At 48.7% G+C, this 26,576-nt stretch overlaps 1 protein-coding gene across 1 annotated transcript; it reads right to left on the minus strand.

Moving 5' to 3' along the window:
• Positions 1-4,669: 4,669 nt before the first annotated feature.
• LOC145270235 (uncharacterized) lies at positions 4,670-25,460 on the minus strand. Its single transcript, XM_080125869.1, has 3 exons — positions 24,746-25,460; positions 20,683-23,183; positions 4,670-4,798 (listed from the first exon to the last, which is right to left on the minus strand). Exons 2-3 carry the CDS (start codon positions 22,816-22,818, stop codon positions 4,670-4,672), a joined length of 2,265 nt encoding a protein of 754 aa, XP_079981995.1. The 5' UTR covers positions 22,819-23,183; positions 24,746-25,460.
• Positions 25,461-26,576: the final 1,116 nt, after the last annotated feature.

Raw genomic sequence — 26,576 nt, forward strand, 5'->3', positions numbered from 1 at the left:
TGCTGGTCCACCGTGACCAAATATTCATTTCCACCCCATGAGAAAATGTCGGTAGCAACTCGTTGCTAGGGTCTCTTTGGTACTTCTGTGATTATGAGGGGCTCCGCTGGTTGACGGTCTGCATATGTTGCACATGTGGCACAGGCTTGGACATATTGGCGTATTTCAGCGGACATACCTGGCTAAAACAATGGCTCTCTCGCTCTTCTGAGACAAGAGTTTATGCCTAGGTGGCCCGCATGACATTTTTGTTTCATTTCCGCTCTCATAGATTGATGTACGACTATTCTTTGTCCTCTTAGTATTAGTCCATCTTGTGCTGTCAACTCATCCCTGTAGTAAAAAAAAAGTTTTACTGAGTCGGGCAACAGTTTTTTGTCACTGGGCCAGCCTGTCACAATAACCTCGGCTAATATCTTCATGATAGGATCCTCCAGTGTCTTGAATCTGATCTCAGAAAGTCTGCGGTCTTTGATGGGATGCATCGTCAAATTATTTACAGTCATGAGCTCTTCTGAATTTTGGTTCGTCTATGGGTGAGAGAGTGTCTTCTAATGGGATTTCTTTCCCTGGCTTGTATCTGATAGAGAAATCATACTGTTGAGCCCGTAGTAGCAAGTTTTGGAGTCGTTTAGGTGCTTTCGCTAGTGGCTTCTGGCAGATCGCCACAAGTGGTTTATGGTCAGTGAGGACATTCACTTTCCTTCCATGTAATGGTGAAATTTTTCCAGACCATATACCACTGTAAGCATCTCTTTTTCAATTTGGGCGTATCTTCCTTCGGTGTTCGATAGGGAACGGCTTGCATAGGTAACTGGTTGCCCTTCTTGGATCAGGGCTGCTCCCAACTCATACTCACATGCATCATTTTCAAGTGTGAGTTCTTTAAGTGGGTTGTAGTAAGAGAGCACTGGTGCTTTGCATATCATATCTTTGACTGCCTTGAAAGCCGATTTCTGTGCTTCTGACCACGTCCACGTGACATCTTTTTTGTTAGGTCTTGGAGGGGCTTTAAGATTGTCGTCAGGTTGGGGATAAATTTCCCAACATAGTTTACCATGCCAAGAAATCTACGTAGGTCTCCAATAGTTTCTGGTGCTGGCATGTCAGTAATGGCCCTGATTTTTTCTGGGTCAGCCATTATACCTTCCTTAGTTATGCGATGCCCCATGAAAACGATAGCGTTTAGGCCTATTTTTTTAACTTTTCCGGGTTTAATTTTATCCCTATTGTCTGGCATTTTTTTTTAGAAGGCTGTGAAGTCGTCTGTCATATTCCTCCTGGTTAGTTCCATAAACCACCAAGTCATCAGCAATGATAATGACTCCTTTCATGTCCTGGAATTGCTCTACCAGTTTCCTTTGAAATATTTCGGCTGCCGAGTTTAGACCAAAAGGTAGTCGGCCGATACATGTTTGGAATGTGGTCAAATTGCTGGAGGCTTCATCAAGTTCGACATGCCAATATCCTGAAGATAGATCAGCCTTGCTGAATATCTTTGCATCCCTCATATCGTGGAGGGTATCCTCGAGGATAGGCATGATGTAGTGTTCCCGCATGAGTGCTTTGTTGAGCTCATGCGGGTCCAGGCATATTCTTAAGGCTCCATTCTTCTTCCTTGTGAGGACTAGTTGGCTAACCCATGGAGTAGGTTTATATACTGGCTCGATGACTCCCATTTTTGTCAGTCTGTCTAGTTCCTTCTTTAGTTCTGGTCGTACCGCCACAGGTGTCCTCCTGTTAGGCATTATAGCTGGAATAGCATCTGGCTTGAGTTGTAGGGTTGTAACTCCTGGTAGCCTTCCCAATTTTCCATCAGACACTTCTTGATAGTTATTGTCTGTATTAACTGCTGCAACACGATGGAAATTCTGCTGTTTTATTTCAACCAGGCCCATATGCGTACTTGTAGGTAGGCCCAATAAAGGTTGACAGTCGTATTCGTCTCTGAATACGACAAACTCCACTGAATATGTTTTGTTCGTCTTTAGGTTTTTAACATTTTTGTGACATATTCCGAGTGGTTTCAAAAGAGATTTGTTCCACATTGTCAGAACCCCATTGTATGGTATTAATTCATTTGCAAACTTTGCAGGAAGTGTGTTGATGGTTGCCCCTGTGTCAATCTGGAAGACAATTTCCTGGTTGTCGAGGAGCATGAGACACTTGGCATCTTTCCTATGCTTCTTATTTGACTTCACTGCATTCACCCAGTTGGTATATTCTCCCTCATCATCCTCTGATGAAGTGTCGACATGGTGCACATGTGGTCGTGGCCTACTGTACTTTTTATTCTTTGATGTGTTGCTCCATTGTCCCATAGCTTTACTGGGCTTGTTGGGGCACCTTGTCTCAAAATGGCCTTTCTCCATACATGCGTTACATCGTTTACCAAAAGCTGGATATCTGCTGCGCTTTGCTGCATGCAAGTAACCACAGAAGGAGCATTTCTTCTTTTGAGCTGGTTCCCAAGCTTTACTGGTTTCACTGACCCTCATTATCCGGGCAGTAGCATCCTCTGTTCCCATATTTTGACTTTGTATACAGGCCTTTTCAGCTGCCCTGCAAATGTCTACACTTTTCTGCAGGGTAAGGTTTTGGAGTTTTAGAAGGTCCTGCTTTGTGTTTTGATTCCGGATGCCTTCCACATGCTGGTCTCTGAGCATCGACTCATAGCATTTGAAGCAAATATTACAGCTTCGTGACAGGAGTCTTAAGTCGTTATAGAAAACATCAAAAGCTTCACCTTCCTCCTGCTTCCTCTGACGAAAAACAAACCTCTCGTAAGTTTCATTCATATTCCTACAGCATATTCATTTAAAGCCTGTAGTATATCTTGTATAGTGCGGTGTGTATCTGGGGTGTCAAACTGTATACTCTGGTATATCCTCATAGCTTCATCGCCTAAAGAGTTTTCTAGCACTGTCACTTGTATTTCTCTCGGTTTTCGGTCAAGTCGGGTTAGCAGTGCATAGTTAGCAGTATCAGAATTTTGGGAAAATTTTCAGGCGAGTCGCCATTTTGAATATACACCTATATTTCTATCAGATTTTAATAATAGTAAAACGTAATTTAAACCCGTAAATTTTATTTCAATAAAACGAGCAAAGACCAAATTTTAATATCATAAAAGCTTTAATAGAGAAATAAACAATTTTATTTATTTTTCCTTCGATTTCTTCACTTAACATTACACGGATTGTTGAACAATAACATTACTTGAATCTTACGATAATTATTTTAACGGCAAAATAAAGAACTTACCTGGTTAATGAGTAAGATATGCTTTCTTTTAATCTTCCTGTATGAGAATTTATTCATATTTATGTATTATAATCCATGTATTTTTTAAATGGAAGGATTTTTCCAACACACATCGCGACCACGCGTGGCTTTCAAGAAACTTGTAACGACACCGGAAGTGAAAAATTATCTCTTACTTATGTACGGAGGCCTATAAGTGTAAAAAAAAACACTAATTCAGAAACCTTAATAATCTCGATATTGGATTATATTCCTTCAAATTTTCCACTTTTAAAGGTTTTCGGAGGCGCTGAAAACGGAAATAACCATTTATATATACGGCAAACGAAACTAGTAGTTTCCAAGATAAAAAATTTTACAAATGGTCACAAAGTGGGGAGTCACTTTTCTATAATGATGTGACGTCAAATGGGCACCCACTTTATGGCCACATTGCAATGAACAGATTTAAGGGAGATAACTTGTCCTTTTTTATTTTTGTGCCTTTACGCTATCGTAAATAAAAAACTGGGAGTTTTCATTTTTTCATTAACACGAATTACGATATGACGCAGATATGCAATGTTATTTTTTTTTTAATATCTTAAAGAAATACCTGAATGTTTTTTTATTATACTATAAATCTGCATTATCGGGTTTCGTCTTTTTTTTATATCGAAAAAAAGGAAACCAGGAATTAAATATAAAAATATAAACTGATCGACCATTAATTACTGGAACATTCTAAACAAAAATTAAGCTTCCACGTAAAAAAAAAAAAAAAAAAAAAAAAAACACGTGGTTATCGAAAAAAGAAGGATTTAAATTTTGGACTTTACCGGTAAATTTACAGATAAGTGATATTTTTTGTTGTTTTAAATTTGAGTATTTTATTTATTCATGTTTTATCTTCAATTTGTGATATATAAAACGTGCCGAACAAAATTAATTATAAAAATTCTCATAGACATTCCAAAATGGGGGGGTGAATTTATAAAACAACGTTTGTCTAAAATATTATATTTAGTTTATCGGAAAGAGCATAAAATTTTACATTCACCCTGAAAAAAACGTAACAATTGAACGAATAGGAAAATTTTGATAGATTTTTAAAGTTTAAAAATTGAAAAATATTCATCTCATAAAAATCAATTGATTTCACTACGTAACAAAATGGCTTCCCAGAGCGCACGCACGCACTTTGTAAACAATGTTTTTTAAACAATGAAAAATAATATTTCTATTATTTTTTAAACAACTTAAATAGTTTATTTTGGAAGCATATTCTATAAAGAAAATAAATAACCCACTTTAGAAAAAGAAATTACGATATTTTAATCGCAGTTTTCTGTTAGGGGTGTCAAAAATTCCCCCAAAATTCTGATACTGCTAGTGCATAGTTGGACCATCTTTTGAAAAACAAGTTTCATGAATCAGCCTTATTCCCGTCGAATAAGAGTCTTTCAGGAGCCCCCATGTGTAGACCAACCATATCAGTAGAGAGATTAGTGATAGTAGTAGTAGTAGTAGTAGCCGTCGTGTCATCAATAGACATCTTGATGGTGTAAATAGGACAGATAAATAGTCACAGTGACAAAGTGATGCTTATGCTAGTAAACACTAGAAATTAACAGTAAACAGACCAGACACCGTCACCGTACGTACAGACGTCGAACATAGCAGAGAAGACAAAAAAAAAAAAAAAAAAACCCAAAAAAAACGAAAAAATAAAAAAACAGCTTACTCAGTTTTATGACGACCGGCAGTTGTTTTTATAGTTTAGGAGACGTGTTTCGGTTTTTACCACAATCTGCCACCATGTTATGTGTGTAGACATGCATATAATATGGACAACAAACACGGATGCTAGGGACAAGATTCATATCGTAGTTTATTCTCCATAATGGCTATCTTACAGACACCCAAGGTGAGTTATGCCGGCCAAGGGAGGTAAGTAGGGGAAGTGTACCTCTACTAGGAGCGTTACATCTAAAGGGGGGGTATTGTTTATACACGTAACACCTATCATTCTTTATATGTAAAAGGTTCATTTTTTATTCTTGAGCGAGTTTTTGGGGTCTGCTTATCCATCGCAAAAAGCTTTAAATATTTTTCCGAACTTTGGGCGATAGTCATCATTTAATTAATCTTCTTCCATTCAAGTCGGCGCTGTTCTGATTGTGTGTTAGTCGCAATATTCGGTCAGTTTTTTCTAGACTTCAACTCGTGTGCATGGTTATTATTCTACACAAAACTTTGTCAGTATTCTTGTTCTTATGGATAAAATGCTGTGCGAGTAAAAGCCAGTTCACACTAGTTCAGAATTCATATTCTTGTTCTCGTAAAAAAAAAAATGAATGGAAATAATAAACAATTGTAAAACGCAATATTCTTGCACACGCTTTCAATATTCTTGTTCACACACATCAAGTGCTGTGGACATAACAAACATTTGAAAAAAGAACTATTCTTATACACTGTTTCAATGTTACTGTTCTTGTAAATAATTTGTCAGAAAAAAATAAACAAGGAATATTTTAGACAATATGTCCAATATGCTTGTTCTTATGAATCAAGAATTGTAAAAAAGAGAGACAGAGGAGAAAAAAACATTATCCTTGAAAACTATGTCGATATTCTTCTTTTGGTAAATAAAGTTGTAATAACCGTGGAGAAAGAAGACAAAAAAAAACAGAAAAAAAAAAAAAAAACTCGCTTCTCGCAGACACGTGGTTCATCACAAAGCAAAATCCAATCGCCAGAACCACCTACACACAATCTGCAGGACGCCCCCTGACTGCTTTCCATCGCCCTGCCTTTATAGCAGCCGGCAATTATGTATTTGCATAATCGCGTGAGAGCAGACAGATTATACGATAATCGCATGGGGTAAACAAACACGAATGAAAACCCATGGACGCCATCTTGGAACTCTCTCTTCTGCTCATGCCGAAACAACAGACATATCCGAGGTAAGCTCTCTATTTCACCTCATTTCGGTTATTGCTAATTCTGCTACACTCCCCCCTGATCTCATGATCACAAACGGGGCAGGGGGGCGGTCATCTTTGTCGGGTACTTCTTCGAAGAACTGGAGGCAGCACTTCCTCCTTGCCATCTTCCTCATTACCACCGTTATTGCTACCAGTTTGTTTCATAGGCGGTGTTTCACAATCAGGGCAGATGGGCAGTATCCATCTTTGTCGGGTACTCCTTTGTAAAGGCAAGACGGGTGGTCCCTCTTCCGCTTCTTCAGTATGTGCATTATATGGCTTAAAATCCTCTCCGTCGTCCTGCATCATACTCTCTGTCCTTTCAGAAGGCATTGTACTGTCTGAGTATTCCTCTTCCTCCGATGTAACAACATAACGGCGAGGGTGCATATCTTTCATGTGGCAAGGCACACCGTCCACCAAAATCGATTGAGGGCTGATTACCTTGGTCACCTCACCCTTGCCGAACCTCGTGGTACATCGATTTTGCGGTGGTTTGACCCACATGCGATCTCCAACCTGGTAAGAGCTGGTCTTGGGACCTGGGTTTATCTATTTGCTTCCCCACTGAGCAAATTAGGCACAAGGCCGTTTTTTTATGTGGAGATGGAGGGAGGGGGGAGGGAAAGGGGGATCCTGCTCCCGAGAGGTGGGAAATGGGAGCTGGATGGTAACTGTGGTCGTAGGGTGATCCCTACCTTGACCAAGTTCGGATATGTGGGGTTACCCCCACATATGGTCTTTGCTAGTCTTAGCTTGCAGCATCTGTCGGAACAGATACTACACTTTGAGATATTAAATCTTTTATTCATGTTAAAAAAATACAGTAAAATTAACGGTGAACAAAAAACTTAGGCACATGGCCAACTCAAAAGGGGGGATTTTGGGGGTCGTTGGTCATCCTTGTCGCTCCAGAACTAAACAAAGTCAAAAGTTTCTCCCAGCTAGTATCTTCTTTCACCATAATACCGCATTCACCCTTTCATCTTGGGGGACGTCCTAGTAACTCCCAATTTTTAAAACATTTTTTATTGACGTGTAAAAACAAAAAAGATAACAATAAAATGGTAACAATAATTCATTTGTGTCGAGGGAGGGGGAAGAAAAAACAAAAGGTGATTAGTAGGACCCTCCCAACCCCGTCTAGTTGATAGACTGCCCATTCCACTAGGTTTGTAAAAGGAACCTCGCTTCTGCGGGTCAGTCTCTAGGTGGGGATGCCCTCTAGATGGGGGTGAATGGAGAAAAGAAAATTTTGTGGGTAAGGGATGGAGGTTAGTTTGTATTTCTTTTTCTCCAAGATGGGTAAAATTTAGAGGAAGGGGTGAAAAACAAAAATTGCAGGTAAGAGGGGATGGGGATCTTGGAGGCTTCCTAATCGGGGAGGGATGGAACACACACTCAGCTAGCTGAGAGACTACTTGTTTAATTTAACTTTACAGAACTGCGCGTTCCACACCTAGGCGGGGAACACGTATTCGAATTTGGCTCCTCTTCGTACACACAGACTTGCCACATGTATCCATCTTCTGTCAAATGCCGCGCGATGCAGCCTTCTTCTATCACATCTGATCTTCACCCGTAGTTGGTGTTTAAAGAACGCGATCAGATCTTGATCAGAAAAAGACAACACCCCCCGGCAACCTTGCAGACGCGACGTCCAAATCACCATTCTCGCCACGGCCAGAATCGTAACGTAGACCATTTGTCTTTCCCGGTCCCACGGCGGCCTCACGTTGTCCACAACATTGGATACAGTAATTGGGCGAGGATGCTCAGGATCGATGCGAGCCGTCACCCCACTGACATACGACCAGTACTGGCGGAGTTCGCGGCAATCAAAGAAAGCGTGATCCGTAGTTTCCACAGCCGTTGTCCCACAACGGGGACAATCGGGCGACTCCAGAAACCCAGAACTGCATTGTATGTTGTTGAGTGGAAGTGCATTTCGGGCCAATCGCCAGGTCAGAGAGAACTCCGAATTGTTCAGATGACTCGAACCTGGCGCCCAGCTCCACGCGGAGCGGATCTCACTCTGCTGCCACCCCAAACGCGCGCATAGCGGGTCGTCAGCGGCCTCCCTCACTAGATCCCTGTGGAGTTCCCTACGGGTAGCAGTCACAAGGTCACTGGACCTTGGTAGTCGTTTTAGCGCGGCTCGGCACTCTTTCATGTAGGCAGATTCTCCCCGCGGCCTGCGACGGCTCTCGATGGAAGGGTCGAGAACGAGGTCGGGGAAGGCGGCAGTAACCACGGGGTGCCACGGTTGGTCCTCCTGCATATAGTTGCTCAGGAAGGCCAGTCTCTCAGCATCTCGATGACACTTCAAGTCCGGCATTCCCAAGCCTCCCTCACACGGACGTTGAATACAGACCTGTCTGCTCACCCAGTGTCTTCCTCTGTCCCAAAGGAGCGAGGACAAGAGTTCGACGAGAGCTTTTAGGTGTTGTGCAGGCAGGGGAAGTACGGCCAGTCGGTAAAGGATGAGAGGAAAGACGTAAGTGGCGCACGCCTCAGCTCTACCCTTTAAGGAAAGTTTCCTAGGAAGCCACGAACTGACTGCAGCCTCCACCTTTGACCGTACCTCCAACCAATTCTTGTCAAGCTGGAGACCCGGTCCGAACCACACGCCGAGGATCCGGACCGGGCCATCTGTCCAGCTGAAGGGCGCAGGGAGGTTTGCGTTGCCACTCCATGCGCCCAACCGCAGTCCTACCGACTTGTTGCGGTTTATCTTGGCCCCTGTAATTCTTTCGTACTGTGTGAGTGCCTCCGACACGACCTCAATGTCTCTGGAGCCCGACACGAAGATCGTGACATCATCGGCGAACGCGGATACCTTGGCAGCTGAGCCGCCAGGCAGAGCCATTCCGCGCAGGGCCGAATTTGCCTCCCCATGTCTCAGCTTGCGGAGAAGAGGCTCCAAAGCCAGGACATAAAGCAGGGGCGACAGCGGACAACCCTGACGAACCGACCGAGAGATAACAAAGGGTTTCGAGCGCTTTCCGTTCACTTGCACGACAGCCATGGGCTGCCGATACATTATGGAGATCCACTTGCAAAAGTCCGGTTTAAAACCGGCGGCCTCTAAGACAGATGCCAGGAAACGATGGTCGACCCTATCGAAAGCTTTGGACTGATCTAAGTTTATCAGCGCGGCTTCTGTGTCGTCATCTATTCCCCCCTCTAGGATCATGCGGATCAGGTGCAAGTTGTTCTGAATCGATCTCCCCTTCACAGCGTAGTTCTGTTCTGGTTCAACCAACTCGTCGATAACAACCTGCAGCCGATTCGACAGGACCTTGGCCAAAATCTTCAACTCTGTGTTTAGCAGAGTTATGGGCCTGTAGTCATCTAACTCTTCCCCTCCATGCCCGTCACCTTTCTTCAGCAATGTGATCACTCCCTTGGTCACCTGCCCTGGGATGGATCCCTGAGCAAACCAATGGTTGAACATATCCGTCAGAAGAGGCAGAAACATGGGCGACAGCCTCAAGTACAGTTCGTATGGCAGACCATCAAGTCCTGGCGATCTGTCACAGCTGACCTGCTTCAGCGCAGTAAAGACCTCCTGCTCCGTCACCCGGCCCTCGCAACCAGCCGCTCTAGCCGCCTCGAGGCGGGGAGAGTCGGCCAAATAGTCGCTAAACTCAAGGACCGGAAGATCGGGCTGCTGCGTAAAACGCTCCTCGAAATGTTCTCGAAACCCCTCGCAGATCTCCCGAGTCGATTCCAGGGTGCGTCCATTCGGATGTTTGATTTTTGCAATATATTTGTCCGAGCCACGCCTAGAAACCTCACGGCGCACGTCTGCATCAGAATTGACTGCTTCGTTGCCTATCTTTCTAAGCCTAGCTCTAACTACTTGGCCTTCGTAACGCTCGCTAGTCTCGCGTAGAAGGTCCTGCTTAGCTAGTTCCTGACTAACCCTATCACCCTCCCCGGTAGCCTGGGCTAGTTTCTGCTCTAGCTTCTTCTTCGTCTTGGCCTTATCTAGTGCGAGGCGCTGGGCATACTTGACGGAGAAGCTTCTGATCTTGGCTTTGAGACCTAACCACCACTTACTCCCGGTAACCGCCCCCACTAGTGCCTTTTTAATCAATTCTCTTAACTGATCTTGGAAGTCTTGTCTCTCCAGAAGGGAGGTGTTTAACTTCCAGTACCCCGCTAACTTAGGCCTATTTCCTAGCTTCAGCCGGGCCATAACTAATTTATGGTCCGTCTGGCCTAGCCAAGTGAACGTGGGACAAGATAAGAAGTCTACTTCGCCTCTCCTAACTAACATCCTGTCCAAATAAGTATTTGGATAGGAGGAAACACTATTGGTCCACGTCCACATCTCCCGCCCTGGATGCTCGACCCGAAACCTGTCGACCAGACCGCATCTAGCCATCAGATCAGCCAGGCTGGACTCGCACCTCTCCGATCCTCTAGCTCCGCCTCCTACCTTATCTATGTCGGGGTCTAAGATGGAATTCCAATCCCCCATTAGCACTACCCGCTTCCGACAATCTACAAACGCGTCAAGCTGACTGAAGAATGAGACCCTCTCACGAGCGGTGCTGGGCGCATGAACCGCAATCACCCGAAACACAGAATCTTTTACGGCAACATCGGCCACAACCAGCCTACCCACTGCATCTCTATGGACAACGTCGACCGTCGCCGACAGGGTACGTTTAACCAGCACGGAAACTCCCTTCCCCCGCGGGCTGCCATATGCTGAGAAAACCTCAAAGTCTCGGGCCAGCACCTGACAGTCCACAGAGGAAACGAAATGCGTCTCCTGAATCGCAGCGACATCCACTCCCAGGGACAAGAGGTCGTGCCGGAGGCGAGCCGCCCGGCCCGATGATCTCAAGCCCCTCGCATTCAGACTAGCCAAATTCAAAGCCATGGTACCTACCTTAAGGTGTGTTACACTCAGCTCCGAAGTCAGCCGGGGAAAGGACACCGACGTTGTGTGCAATGCTCAAGGTGGTCAGGTTTTTCATGTCCTGACCTTCTCTCACAATGCCGCCGACATCCAAAGGGTAGGTCAATTTAAGGGCCCTATAGAGTGACGGATGGACCAACACTGGGACCCTTCCCTTGCATTGTTTTGACAGTTCATCAAGAGAAGGGTCATTTTTTTTAACCAGTTCAATTCCCGGAAACGCCCCTTCAGCGGCCTGCAGCCTTGTCCACAAGTTGGTCTTGCAGGCCTCTGGAGTTCTGACAAAGGTTATTAGGAGTGGGGCGTCCGGGAAATTTGAGGGGATATTTACATCTTTCCCCTCTATCTGTTTGTAATCGAGCAGAGGTTTTAAGTTTTTCCTCTGCCGATGGGAAATGTCTGTGGCCACAGATAGAGGGTCTACATAACATAGTTCCTCAGGGGCAAGGACCTTTGGTCTGCAAGAGGCAGAGGAGTCTCTCCTCTCCCTCGGTTCATTCTTTTCATTTTCTTTTTGGGGTAGTGGCTCAGTTTGCCTTGGTGTGGGGACGGGTGTTTGTGTGGTGCCTGGTGTTGGTGTTGGTGTTGGTGTTGGTGCAGTGTTTGGTGTTGGTGCGGTGTCTGGTGTTGGTGTTGGTGCGGTGTCTGGTGTTGGTAAGGTGTCTCGTGTTGGTGCGGTGTCTGGTGTTAGTGCGGTGTCTGGTGTTGGTGCGGTGTCTGGTGTTGTTGCAGTGTGTGGTTTGGGGGTGGAAGTGGATTTTGTTGTTAGGGGTGGTGTATGTTCACAGGGAGTGGGGGCCACCTTTTCTTCCTCTTTTCTTCTTTTGTTTTTCTTTTTCATTCTTTCGAATGAACCGGGGAGAGGTGAGGTTGAGTTCCTCTCCCTCTCACTTGCGGATTCATCCTCAGAGGAGCAGTCTTTTCTCCGCTTGATCCCCGTCTCGATTGGTGTGGGGACCGTTGGTTGTGTCTGCTCCTCTATTTGCTGCTGCAGCTGTTTTTGTTGTTGCTGCTCTCGCTGGTGTCGTTGCTGCTGCTGCTTCTGCTGCACTTGCTGATTTTGCTGTTGCAGTAGTTGCTGCTGCAGTTGTTTCCGCGGCATTGGCTGCGGTGGCTGTTGTTGTTTCTGCATTTGCAGAGGCTCCTGCCTCGATTTTTGGGCTGGTGGTGGGACGGTGGCAGAAGGGATTAAGTGTTTCCGCTTTTGTCTCACTACCGTGCTCCATTCTTCCCCCTTGGCCTCCTGGGTGGTTTGAGTTTTCCTTGGAGCTGGGGTTGGTGCTGCAGTTGCAGGGGTTGTTGCCGCCTGTTTTGGTGCGGGCGTTGTCTCAGTGGATGTGACCGCCTTTTGGGTTATTGGATTAGGGGTTACCCTTTGGGGGCAACTCCTAGCCATGTGGCCCTGCTTTTGGCAGAACCAACAGTGTGGACGACGGCCCTCCACCACTACCGTTATGCTGGCGTCTTTGTATGTCAGCAGCGGTGGTATTGCCTGAAAACCTTTCCTCTTCAGCCTCATTGCTATTGTGTAGCAGCCCAGGTGAGTCCCAGTTTTTGACCGTATTGGGGTCACCTGTTCTACCTCACCGTACTGGCTGAAGAGGCATCCTAATACTTCCGCAGGTATTTGGGTTGGCACATTAAATACCTGCACCCGAGTCCTTCTCTTGCCCTGGTATTCAGGTGTTAGTTTGACTCTCCCATGCTTTATTTCTTGGAGGGAGAGTCTCTCTGCATCTTCCTTGGTGGGTAGGAGGATGTCCCACATGGCGTAGCTCCTCTGGTACAGGTATAATACCGGGATATTTAGCTTATGTAGGAGCCCTGCCATGTCTTCCTTTTTCATCCCTAGGAGGCGGTTTTCCGGCATATCCGAGATGATGAGGGAGAGCACTCTGTCTTCGATTGCCTCCCAAGCGCCTGGCACTGGTTTAATTTCTGCCCCCTCTATGTATTGTCTGTACTTGGTCAAGTACAAGTCTTTATACTCTTGAGGGGACAGTTGCTTCTCTACAGTCTTCCCCCATGCCAACCCTCTTGTTGGTGTTGGATCTTTGGTGAGGTTGGACTGTTTTTGCTGTTCCTTGGCGGAAGGGTTGCTATTTTGAGGGGCATTTCCCTTTCCGCTTTCCTTTGGGACCGACTCTCCCTGCTCTATACTTCTTCCAGGAAATACTTCCCTTTTTGGGGAGTCGGCCTCCTGGGGAGCATTGTCCTTGGGAGCTTTTGCCCCTTTTGTTTTGGGGAGGTTTAGGCTGTATGCCCCCTCGTTTTCTTGATTTGCTCCCCTTTTGGGGCAGTAGCCCTCCTGGGGAGCACTGTCTCTCTTATCGTCCTTTGGGGCTACTGCCTCTTGATTTTTGTTGTCAGAGCGGGATGCCCTGTCCAACATTGTTTTTTCTCCCCTTTGTGGGGAGTCGCCCTCTTGGGGAGCTGCTGGTGAGTTTTCTCCCTTCTGGGGGGCGTCCTTCGGTTTCGTGTCCGGGCGGTATGCCCCGTTGCTTTTTGCTTCCCCTGTTGGGGAGCCGTCCTCTTGGGGAGCAGTTTTTCTTGTGGTAGCCTCCTGGCTGGGGGTATCTGTATTGGTGGTCCCCGGGCTGGGGGTGTCCATTTTTGAAAAAAGCTCTCTCTCTTCTGTATAATTCACCAAAATGAGTGACGTGGAGTCGGCGTCCAAATTGGGAGCCGACTTTGGCGCCAAAAAGAAGTGGCGCCAAAGGCGGCAAGAGGGGAGATAGAACTGAGAGAGGGAGTGGGAGGTTAGTGGAGGGAAGAGAGAAAGTGTTTCCGACCCTCCCTCGCGGGAAGGTCGTAAATTATCAGCTCGGATCCCCCCCCGTGGGGGAGGGGGGAGAGCAGAGAAAGACAGACAAAGTGGGGGTGCGGACAGAACGCTACCCAACAAGCTCTCCGGGCACGAGAATGTGTCGCCAGAACACGACTGCCTATCGCTGTGTATGTATCAGAGAACAGATACTACACTTTGATCTTGTCACGAGGGCCGAGAAGTCAGATACTACACTTTGATCTTTGCACCCCCGTGCCGCCGAAGCGGTTTGGGGGTTCTTGCCTGGGTTTATCTATTTGCTTCCCCACTGAGCAAATTAGGCACAAGGCCGTTTTTTTATGTGGAGATGGAGGGAGGGGGGAGGGAAAGGGGGATCCTGCTCCCGAGAGGTGGGAAATGGGAGCTGGATGGTAACTGTGGTCGTAGGGTGATCCCTACCTTGACCAAGTTCAGATATGTGGGGTTACCCCCACATATGGTCTTTGCTAGTCATAGCTGGTCTTTGCTAGTCTTAGCTTGCAGTATCTGTCGGAACAGATACTACACTTTGATCTTTGCACCCCCGTGCCGCCGAAGCGGTTTGGGGGTTCTTGCCTGGGTTTATCTATTTGCTTCCCCACTGAGCAAATTAGGCACAAGGCCGTTTTTTTATGTGGAGATGGAGGGAGGGGGGAGGGAAAGGGGGATCCTGCTCCCGAGAGGTGGGAAATGGGAGCTGGATGGTAACTGTGGTCGTAGGGTGATCCCTACCTTGACCAAGTTCGGATATGTGGGGTTACCCCCACATATGGTCTTTGCTAGTCATAGCTGGTCTTTGCTAGTCTTAGCTTGCAGTATCTGTCGGAACAGATACTACACTTTGATCTTTGCACCCCCGTGCCGCCGAAGCGGTTTGGGGGTTCTTGCCTGGGTTTATCTATTTGCTTCCCCACTGAGCAAATTAGGCACAAGGCCGTTTTTTTATGTGGAGATGGAGGGAGGGGGGAGGGAAAGGGGGATCCTGCTCCCGAGAGGTGGGAAATGGGAGCTAGATGGTAACTGTGGTCGTAGGGTGATCCCTACCTTGACCAAGTTCGGATATGTGGGGTTACCCCCACATATGGTCTTTGCTAGTCATAGCTGGTCTTTGCTAGTCTTAGCTTGCAGTATCTGTCGGAACAGATACTACACTTTGATCTTTGCACCCCCGTGCCGCCGAAGCGGTTTGGGGGTTCTTGCCTGGGTTTATCTATTTGCTTCCCCACTGAGCAAATTAGGCACAAGGCCGTTTTTTTATGTGGAGATGGAGGGAGGGGGGAGGGAAAGGGGGATCCTGCTCCCGAGAGGTGGGAAATGGGAGCTGGATGGTAACTGTGGTCGTAGGGTGATCCCTACCTTGACCAAGTTCGGATATGTGGGGTTACCCCCACATATGGTCTTTGCTAGTCATAGCTGGTCTTTGCTAGTCTTAGCTTGCAGTATCTGTCGGAACAGATACTACACTTTGATCTTTGCACCCCCGTGCCGCCGAAGCGGTTTGGGGGTTCTTGCCTGGGTTTATCTATTTGCTTCCCCACTGAGCAAATTAGGCACAAGGCCGTTTTTTTATGTGGAGATGGAGGGAGGGGGGAGGGAAAGGGGGATCCTGCTCCCGAGAGGTGGGAAATGGGAGCTGGATGGTAACTGTGGTCGTAGGGTGATCCCTACCTTGACCAAGTTCAGATATGTGGGGTTACCCCCACATATGGTCTTTGCTAGTCATAGCTGGTCTTTGCTAGTCTTAGCTTTGCAGTATCTGTCGGAACAGATACTACACTTTGAGATATTAAATCTTTTATTCATGTTAAAAAAATACAGAAAAAAAATCAACGATGAACAAAAAACTTAGGCACATGGCCAACTCAAAAGGGGGGATTTTGGGGGTCGTTGGTCATCCTTGTCACTCCAGAACTAAACAAAGTCAAAAGTTTCTCCCAGCTAGTATCTTCTTTCACCATAATACCGCATTCACCCTTTCATATTGGGGGACGTCCTAGTAACTCCCAATTTTTAAAACATTTTTTATTGACGTGTAAAAACAAAAAAGATAACAATAAAATGGTAACAATAATTCATTTGTGTCGAGGGAGGGGGAAGAAAAAAAAACAAAAGGTGATTAGTAGGACCCTCCCAACCCCGTCTAGTTGATAGACTGCCCGTTCCACTAGGTTTGTAAAAGGAACCTCGCTTCTGCGGGTCAGTCTCTAGGTGGGGATGCCCTCTAGATGGGGGTGAATGGAGAAAAGAAAATTTTGTGGGTAAGGGATGGAGGTTAGTTTGTATTTCTTTTTCTCCAAGATGGGTAAAATTTAGAGGAAGGGGTGAAAACAAAAATTGCAGGTAAGAGGGGATGGGGATCTTGGAGGCTTCCTAATCGGGGAGGGATGGAACACACACTCAGCTAGCTGAGAGACTACTTGTTTAATTTAACTTTACAGAACTGCGCGTTCCACACCTAGGCGGGGAACACGTATTCAAATTTGGCTCCTCTTCGTACACACAGACTTGCCACATGTATCCATCTTCTGTCAAATGCCGTGCGATGCAGCCTTCTTCTATCACATCTGATCTTCACCCGTAGTTGGTGTTTAAAGAACGCGATCAGATCTTGATCAGAAAAAGACAACACCCCCCGGCAACCTTGCAGACGCGACGTCCAAATCACCATTCTCGCCACGGCCAGAATCGTAACGTAGACCATTTGTCTTTCCCGGTCCCACGGCGGCCTCACGTTGTCCACAACATTGGATACAGTAATTGGGTGAGGATGCTCAGGATCGATGCGAGCCGTCACCCCACTGACATACGACCAGTACTGGCGGAGTTCGCGGCAATCGAAGAAAGCGTGATCCGTAGTTTCCACAGCCGTTGTCCCACAACGGGGACAATCAGGCGACTCCAGAAACCCAGAACTGCATTGTATGTTGTTGAGTGGAAGTGCATTTCGGGCCAATCGCCAGGTCAGAGAGAACTCCGAATTGTTCAGATGACTCGAACCTGGCGCCCAGCTCCACGCGGAGCGGATCTCACTCTGCTGCCACCCCAAACGCGCGCATAGCGGGTCGTCAGCGGCCTCCTTCACTAGATCCCTGTGGAGTTCCCTACGGGTAGCAGTCACAAGGTCACTGGACCTTGGTAGTCGTTTTAGCGCGGCTCGGCACTCTTTCATGTAGGCAGATTCTCCCCGCGGCCTGCGACGGCTCTCGATGGAAGGGTCGAGAACGAGGTCGGGGAAGGCGGCAGTAACCACGGGGTGCCACGGTTGGTCCTCCTGCATATAGTGGCTCAGGAAGGCCAGCCTCTCAGCATCTCGATGACACTTCAAGTCCGGCATTCCCAAGCCTCCCTCACACGGACGTTGAATACAGACCTGTCTGCTCACCCAGTGTCTTCCTCTGTCCCAAAGGAGCGAGGACAAGAGTTTGACAAGAGCTTTTAGGTGTTGTGCAGGCAGGGGAAGTACGGCCAGTCGGTAAAGGATGAGAGGAAAGACGTAAGTGGCGCACGCCTCAGCTCTACCCTTTAAGGAAAGTTTCCTAGGAAGCCACGAATTGACTGCAGCCTCCACCTTTGACCGTACCTCCAACCAATTCTTGTCAAGCTGGAGACCCGGTCCGAACCACACGCCGAGGATCCGGACTGGGCCATCTGTCCAGCTGAAGGGCGCAGGGAGGTTTGCGTTGCCACTCCATGCGCCCAACCGCAGTCCTACCGACTTGTTGCGGTTTATCTTGGCCCCTGTAATTCTTTCGTACTGTGTGAGTGCCTCCGACACGACCTCAATGTCTCTGAAGCCCGACACGAAGATCGTGACATCATCGGCGAACGCGGATACCTTAGCAGCTGAGCCGCCAGGCAGAGCCATTCCGCGCAGGGCCGAATTTGCCTCCCCATGTCTCAGCTTGCGGAGAAGAGGCTCCAAAGCCAGGACATAAAGCAGGGGCGACAGCGGACAACCCTGACGAACCGACCGAGAGATAACAAAGGGTTTCGAGCGCTTTCCGTTCACTTGCACGACAGCCATGGGCTGTCGATACATTATGGAGATCCACTTGCAAAAGTTCGGTTTAAAACCGGCGGCCTCTAACACAGATGCCAGGAAACGATGGTCGACCCTATCGAAAGCTTTGGACTGATCTAAGTTTATCAGCGCGGCTTCCGTGTCGTCATCTATTCCCCCCTCTAGGATCATGCGGATCAGGTGCAAGTTGTTCTGAATCGATCTCCCCTTCACAGCATAGTTCTGTTCCGGTTCAACCAACTCGTCGATAACAACCTGCAGCCGATTCGACAGGACCTTGGCCAAAATCTTCAACTCTGTGTTTAGCAGAGTTATGGGCCTGTAGTCGTCTAACTCTTCCCCTCCATGCCCGTCACCTTTCTTCAGCAATGTGATCACTCCCTTGGTCACCTGCCCTGGGATGGATCCCTGAGCAAACCAATGGTTGAACATATCCGTCAGAAGAGGCAGAAACATGGGCGACAGCCTCAAGTACAGTTCGTATGGCAGACCATCAAGTCCTGGCGATCTGTCACAGCTGACCTGCTTCAGCGCAGTAAAGACCTCCCGCTCCGTCACCCGGCCCTCGCAACTAGCCGCTCTAGCCGCCTCGAGGCGGGGAGAGTCGGCCAAATAGTCGCTAAACTCAAGGACCGGAAGATCGGGCTGCTGCGTAAAACGCTCCTCGAAATGTTCTCGAAACCCCTCGCAGATCTCCCGAGTCGATTCCAGGGTGCGTCCATTCGGATGTTTGATTTTTGCAATGTATTTGTCCGAGCCACGCCTAGAAACCTCACGGCGCACGTCTGCATCAGAATTGACTGCTTCGTTGCCTATCTTTCTAAGCCTAGCTCTAACTACTTGGCCTTCGTAACGCTTGCTAGTCTCGCGTAGAAGGTCCTGCTTAGCTAGTTCCTGACTAACCCTATCACCCTCCCCCGTAGCCTGGGCTAGTTTCTGCTCTAGCTTCTTCTTCATCTTGGCCTTATCTAGTGCGAGGCGCTGGGCATACTTGACGGAGAAGCTTCTGATCTTGGCTTTGAGACCTAACCACCACTTACTCCCGGTAACCGCCCCCACTAGTGCCTTTTTAATCAATTCTCTTAACTGATCTTGGAAGTCTTGTATCTCCAGAAGGGAGGTGTTTAACTTCCAGTACCCCGCTAACTTAGGCCTATTTCCTAGCTTCAGCCGGGCCATAACTAATTTATGGTCCGTCTGGCCTAGCCAAGTGAACGTGGGACAAGATAAGAAGTCTACTTCGCCTCTCCTAACTAACATCCTGTCCAAATAAGTATTTGGATAGGAGGAAACACTATTGGTCCACGTCCACATCTCCCGCCCTGGATGCTCGACCCGAAACCTGTCGACCAGACCGCATCTAGCCATCAGATCAGCCAGGCTGGACTCGCACCTCTCCGATCCTCTAGCTCCGCCTCCTACCTTATCTATGTCGGGGTCTAAGATGGAATTCCAATCCCCCATTAGCACTACCCGCTTCCGACAATCTACAAACGCGTCAAGCCGACTGAAGAATGAGACCCTCTCACGAGCGGTGCTGGGCGCATGAACCGCAATCACCCGAAACACAGAATCTTTTACGGCAACATCGGCCACAACCAGCCTACCCACTGCATCTCTATGGACAACGTCGACCGTCGCCGACAGGGTACGTTTAACCAGCACGGAAACTCCCTTCCCCCGCGGGCTGCCATATGCTGAGAAAACCTCAAAGTCTCGGGCCAGCACCTGACAGTCCACAGAGGAAACGAAATGCGTCTCCTGAATCGCAGCGACATCCACTCCCAGGGACAAGAGGTCGTGCCGGAGGCGAGCCGCCCGGCCCGATGATCTCAAGCCCCTCGCATTCAGACTAGCCAAATTCAAAGCCATGGTACCTACCTTAAGGTGTGTTACACTCAGCTCCGAAGTCAGCCGGGGAAAGGACACCGACGTTGTGTGCAATGCTCAAGGTGGTCAGGTTTTTCATGTCCTGACCTTCTCTCACAATGCCGCCGACATCCAAAGGGTAAGTCAATTTAAGGGCCCTATAGAGTGACGGATGGACCAACACTGGGACCCTTCCCTTGCATTGTTTTGCGAGTTCCTCAAGGGAAGGGTCATTTTTCCTAATCAGTTCAATTCCCGGACCAGCCCCTTCAGCGGCTTCCAGCATTGTCCACACGTTGGTTTTGCAGGCCTCAGGAAGCCTGACGAAAGTTGTTAGCCGTGGGGCGTCCGGGAAATTAGAGGGGACATTAACGTCTTTTCCCCCTATCTGTTGGCAGTCCAGCAGAGGTTTTAAATTTTTTCTCTGCCGGTGTGGTACGCCCATTGCCACAGACAGGGGGTCTACAGAACAAAGTTCCTCTCTCGTTTCGAGGGCGAGAGTCCCTGTTGGAGTGAGTCCGTAAGTGGGAGAATCTGAAGGGTCTCTCCCCCTCCCGGGTTCATTCTTTTCTTTCTGGGATGGCGGCTCAATTTGCATTGGTGTGGGGGCGAGTGTCTGTGTGGTGTCTGGTGTTGGTGTTGGTGCGGTGTCTGGTGTTGGTGTGATGTCTGGTGTTGGTGTTGGTGCGGTGTCTGGTGTTGGTGTTGGTGCAATGTCTGGTGTTGGTGCAGTGTCTGGTGTTGGTGCAGTGTCTGGTGTTGGTGCAGTGTCTGGTGTTGGTGCGGTGTCTGATGTTGGTGTTGGTGTTGGTGCGGTGTCTGATGTTGGTGTTGGTGTTAGTGCGGTGTCTAGTGTTGGTGCAGTATGTGGTATGGGGGTGGAAGTGGGTTGTGTTGTTGTTAGAGGTGGTGTATGCTCACAGGGAGTGGGGGCTGCCTTTTCTTCCCCTTTCCTTTTCTTTTTTATTCTTTTGAATGAACCGGGGAGTGGTGAGGTTGAGTTCCTCTCCCTCTCACTAGCAGATTCATCCTCAGAGGAGCAGTGTTTTCTTCGCTTGATCCCCGTCTCAATTGGTGTGGGGACCGTTGGTTGTTGCTGCTCCTCTAATTGTTGTTTCTCCGGTTGATGCTGTTGCTTTTCTGGTTGCTGCAGCCGTTTTTGTTGCTGCTGTTCTGGCTGTTGCTGCTGCTGCTGTTTTTGTTGTTGCTGCTGTTTTCGTGGCATTGGTTGTGGAATTGGCCGCGGCAGCTGATGTTGTTGCTGCGGCTGGTTCAACGGCTGGTTTGGCTGCTGCTGCTGTGTCTGCTGCCATGGCTGTTGCTGCGGCTGTTGTGGAGGCTGCTGTTGTTGTTGCTGCCTCGGTTGTTGGGTTGGTTGTGGGACGGTGGCAGATGGGATTGTGGGCTTCCGTTTCCGCCTCATTACCGTGATCCATTCCTCCCCTTTGGGCTCCTGCACAGTTTTGGGTTTCCTCGGTGCTGGGGTTGGTGCTCTGGTTGCAGGAGTTGTGACAGCCTGTTTGGACACTGGTGCTGTCTCAGAGGTTGGGACCGCCTTTAGTGTCACTTGAGTAGGATTTGACCTTTGAGGGCAGCTCTTGGCCATGTGACCCTGTTTTTGGCAAAACCAGCAGTGCGGACGACGCCCCTCCACTACTACTGTCATAGTTGCCTCCTTAAATGTCAGCTGTGCTGGTATCGCCTGGAAGCCTTCTTTCTTTAGCCTCATGGCCACAGTGTAGCTGCCCAAGTGCATGCCGGTTTTCGACCGCACTGGGGTTATTTTTTCCACCTCGCCGAACTGTGTGAAGAAGGATCCCAGGATTTCTGCTGATATTTGCATAGGTACATTGAATACCTGCACCCGGGTCCTTGTCCTGCCCTGGTATTCGGGCTTTAGTTTTGTTCTCCCATACTTAATTTCCTGTAGGGAGAGTCTCTCCGCATCTTCCTTGGTGGGTAGGAGGATGTCCCACATGGCGTAGCTCCTCTGGTACAGGTATAATACCGGGATGTTTAGCTTGTGTAGGAGCCCTGCCATGTCTTCCTTTTTCATCCCTAGGAGGCGGTTTTCCGGCATATCCGAGATGATGAGGGAGAGCACTCTGTCTTCGATTGCCTCCCAAGCGCCTGGCACTGGTTTAATTTCTGCCCCCTCTATGTATTGTCTGTACTTGGTCAAGTACAAGTCTCTATACTCTTGAGGGGACAGTTGCTTCTCTACAGTCTTCCCCCATGCCGACCCTCTTGTTGGTGTTGGATCTTTGGTGAGGTTGGACTGTTTTTGCTGTTCCTTGGCGGAAGGGTTGCTATTTTGAGGGGCATTTTCCTTTCCGCTTTCCTTTGGGACCGACTCTCCCTGCTCTATACTTCTTCCAGGAAATACTTCCCTTTTTGGGGAGTCGGCCTCCTGGGGAGCATTGTCCTCTTTATTGTCTTTGGGAGCTTTTGCCCCTTTTGTTTTGGGGAGGTTTAGGCTGTATGCCCCCTCGTTTTCTTGATTTGCTCCCCTTTTGGGGCAGTAGCCCTCCTGGGGAGCACTGTCTCTCTTATCGTTCTTTGGGGCTACTGCCTCTTGATTTTTGTTGTCAGAGCGGGATGCCCTGTCCAACGTTGTTTTTTCTCCCCTTTGTGGGGAGTCGCCCTCTTGGGGAGCACTGTCTCCCTTATCGTCCTTTGGGGCTACTGCCTCTTGATTTTTGTTGTCGGAACGGGATGCCCCGTCCAACATTGTTTTTCCTCCCCTTTGTGGGGAGTCGCCCTCTTGGGGAGCTGCTGGTGAGTTTTCTCCTTTCTGAGGGGCGTCCTTTGGTTTAGTGTCCGGGCGGTATGCCCCGTTGCTTTTTGCTTCCCCTGTTGGGGAGTCGTCCTCTTGGGGAGCAGTTTTTCTTGTGGTAGCCCCCTGGCTGGGGGTATCGGTATTGGTGGTCCCCGGGCTGGGGGTGTCCATTTTTGAAAGAAGCTCTCTCTTCCCTGTATAATTCACCAAAATGAGTGACGTGGAGTCGACGTCCAAATTGGGAGCCGACTTTGGCGCCAAAAAGAAGTGGCGCCAAAGGCGGCAAGAGGGGAGATAGAACTGAGAGAGGGAGTGGGAAGTTAGTGGAGGGAAGAGAGAAAGTGTTTCCGACCCTCCCTCGCGGGAAGGTCGTAAATTATCAGCTCGGATCCCCCCCCGTGGGGGAGGGGGGAGAGCAGAGAAAGACAGACAAAGTGGGGGTGCGGACAGAACGCTACCCAACAAGCTCGCCGGCCACGAGAATGTGTCGCCAGAACAACACTGACTATCGCTGTGTATGTATCAGAGAACAGATACTACACTTTGATCTTTGCACCCCCGTGCCGCCGAAGCGGTTTGGGGGTTCTTGCCTGGGTTTATCTATTTGCTTCCCCACTGAGCAAATTAGGCACAAGGCCGTTTTTTTATGTGGAGATGGAGGGAGGGGGGAGGGAAAGGGGGATCCTGCTCCCGAGAGGTGGGAAATGGGAGCTGGATGGTAACTGTGGTCGTAGGGTGATCCCTACCTTGACCAAGTTCGGATATGTGGGGTTACCCCCACATATGGTCTTTGCTAGTCATAGCTGGTCTTTGCTAGTCTTAGCTTGCAGTATCTGTCGGAACAGATACTACACTTTGATCTTTGCACCCCCGTGCCGCCGAAGCGGTTTGGGGGTTCTTGCCTGGGTTTATCTATTTGCTTCCCCACTGAGCAAATTAGGCACAAGGCCGTTTTTTTATGTGGAGATGGAGGGAGGGGGGAGGGAAAGGGGGATCCTGCTCCCGAGAGGTGGGAAATGGGAGCTGGATGGTAACTGTGGTCGTAGGGTGATCCCTACCTTGACCAAGTTCGGATATGTGGGGTTACCCCCACATATGGTCTTTGCTAGTCATAGCTGGTCTTTGCTAGTCTTAGCTTGCAGTATCTGTCGGAACAGATACTACACTTTGATCTTTGCACCCCCGTGCCGCCGAAGCGGTTTGGGGGTTCTTGCCTGGGTTTATCTATTTGCTTCCCCACTGAGCAAATTAGGCACAAGGCCGTTTTTTTATGTGGAGATGGAGGGAGGGGGGAGGGAAAGGGGGATCCTGCTCCCGAGAGGTGGGAAATGGGAGCTGGATGGTAACTGTGGTCGTAGGGTGATCCCTACCTTGACCAAGTTCGGATATGTGGGGTTACCCCCACATATGGTCTTTGCTAGTCATAGCTGGTCTTTGCTAGTCTTAGCTTGCAGTATCTGTCGGAACAGATACTACACTTTGATCTTTGCACCCCCGTGCCGCCGAAGCGGTTTGGGGGTTCTTGCCTGGGTTTATCTATTTGCTTCCCCACTGAGCAAATTAGGCACAAGGCCGTTTTTTTATGTGGAGATGGAGGGAGGGGGGAGGGAAAGGGGGATCCTGCTCCCGAGAGGTGGGAAATGGGAGCTGGATGGTAACTGTGGTCGTAGGGTGATCCCTACCTTGACCAAGTTCGGATATGTGGGGTTACCCCCACATATGGTCTTTGCTAGTCATAGCTGGTCTTTGCTAGTCTTAGCTTGCAGTATCTGTCGGAACAGATACTACACTTTGATCTTTGCACCCCCGTGCCGCCGAAGCGGTTTGGGGGTTCTTGCCTGGGTTTATCTATTTGCTTCCCCACTGAGCAAATTAGGCACAAGGCCGTTTTTTTATGTGGAGATGGAGGGAGGGGGGAGGGAAAGGGGGATCCTGCTCCCGAGAGGTGGGAAATGGGAGCTGGATGGTAACTGTGGTCGTAGGGTGATCCCTACCTTGACCAAGTTCGGATATGTGGGGTTACCCCCACATATGGTCTTTGCTAGTCATAGCTGGTCTTTGCTAGTCTTAGCTTTGCAGTATCTGTCGGAACAGATACTACACTTTGAGATATTAAATCTTTTATTCATGTTAAAAAAATACAGTAAAATTAACGGTGAACAAAAAACTTAGGCACATGGCCAACTCAAAAGGGGGGGGATTTTGGGGGTCGTTGGTCATCCTTGTCGCTCCAGAACTAAACAAAGTCAAAAGTTTCTCCCAGCTAGTATCTTCTTTCACCATAATACCGCATTCACCCTTTCATCTTGGGGGACGTCCTAGTAACTCCCAATTTTTAAAACATTTTTTATTGACGTGTAAAAACAAAAAAGATAACAATAAAATGGTAACAATAATTCATTTGTGTCGAGGGAGGGGGAAGAAAAAACAAAAGGTGATTAGTAGGACCCTCCCAACCCCGTCTAGTTGATAGACTGCCCGTTCCACTAGGTTTGTAAAAGGAACCTCGCTTCTGCGGGTCAGTCTCTAGGTGGGGATGCCCTCTAGATGGGGGTGAATGGAGAAAAGAAAATTTTGTGGGTAAGGGATGGAGGTTAGTTTGTATTTCTTTTTCTCCAAGATGGGTAAAATTTAGAGGAAGGGGTGAAAAACAAAAATTGCAGGTAAGAGGGGATGGGGATCTTGGAGGCTTCCTAATCGGGGAGGGATGGAACACACACTCAGCTAGCTGAGAGACTACTTGTTTAATTTAACTTTACAGAACTGCGCGTTCCACACCTAGGCGGGGAACACGTATTCGAATTTGGCTCCTCTTCGTACACACAGACTTGCCACATGTATCCATCTTCTGTCAAATGCCGCGCGATGCAGCCTTCTTCTATCACATCTGATCTTCACCCGTAGTTGGTGTTTAAAGAACGCGATCAGATCTTGATCAGAAAAAGACAACACCCCCCGGCAACCTTGCAGACGCGACGTCCAAATCACCATTCTCGCCACGGCCAGAATCGTAACGTAGACCATTTGTCTTTCCCGGTCCCACGGCGGCCTCACGTTGTCCACAACATTGGATACAGTAATTGGGCGAGGATGCTCAGGATCGATGCGAGCCGTCACCCCACTGACATACGACCAGTACTGGCGGAGTTCGCGGCAATCAAAGAAAGCGTGATCCGTAGTTTCCACAGCCGTTGTCCCACAACGGGGACAATCGGGCGACTCCAGAAACCCAGAACTGCATTGTATGTTGTTGAGTGGAAGTGCATTTCGGGCCAATCGCCAGGTCAGAGAGAACTCCGAATTGTTCAGATGACTCGAACCTGGCGCCCAGCTCCACGCGGAGCGGATCTCACTCTGCTGCCACCCCAAACGCGCGCATAGCGGGTCGTCAGCGGCCTCCCTCACTAGATCCCTGTGGAGTTCCCTACGGGTAGCAGTCACAAGGTCACTGGACCTTGGTAGTCGTTTTAGCGCGGCTCGGCACTCTTTCATGTAGGCAGATTCTCCCCGCGGCCTGCGACGGCTCTCGATGGAAGGGTCGAGAACGAGGTCGGGGAAGGCGGCAGTAACCACGGGGTGCCACGGTTGGTCCTCCTGCATATAGTTGCTCAGGAAGGCCAGTCTCTCAGCATCTCGATGACACTTCAAGTCCGGCATTCCCAAGCCTCCCTCACACGGACGTTGAATACAGACCTGTCTGCTCACCCAGTGTCTTCCTCTGTCCCAAAGGAGCGAGGACAAGAGTTCGACGAGAGCTTTTAGGTGTTGTGCAGGCAGGGGAAGTACGGCCAGTCGGTAAAGGATGAGAGGAAAGACGTAAGTGGCGCACGCCTCAGCTCTACCCTTTAAGGAAAGTTTCCTAGGAAGCCACGAACTGACTGCAGCCTCCACCTTTGACCGTACCTCCAACCAATTCTTGTCAAGCTGGA

This window comes from Euprymna scolopes, chromosome 46 (assembly GCF_053919585.1).
Source record: "Euprymna scolopes isolate OS-2025 chromosome 46, ASM5391958v1, whole genome shotgun sequence".
In the NCBI taxonomy this organism is placed as follows: Eukaryota; Metazoa; Mollusca; class Cephalopoda; order Sepiida; family Sepiolidae; genus Euprymna; species Euprymna scolopes.

What these genes read in the sequence shown, in the direction of transcription:
- LOC145270235 (XM_080125869.1), bottom strand. Translation starts at nt 22,818, where the DNA reads ATGGACACCCCCAGCCCGGGGACCACCAATACCGATACCCCCAGCCAG. An exon ending in CAACACCAACATCAGACACC is followed by an intron (nt 4,799 to 20,682) that starts GCACCAACACCA and finishes TACACCATCAAG; the next exon opens with ATGTCTATTGATGACACGAC.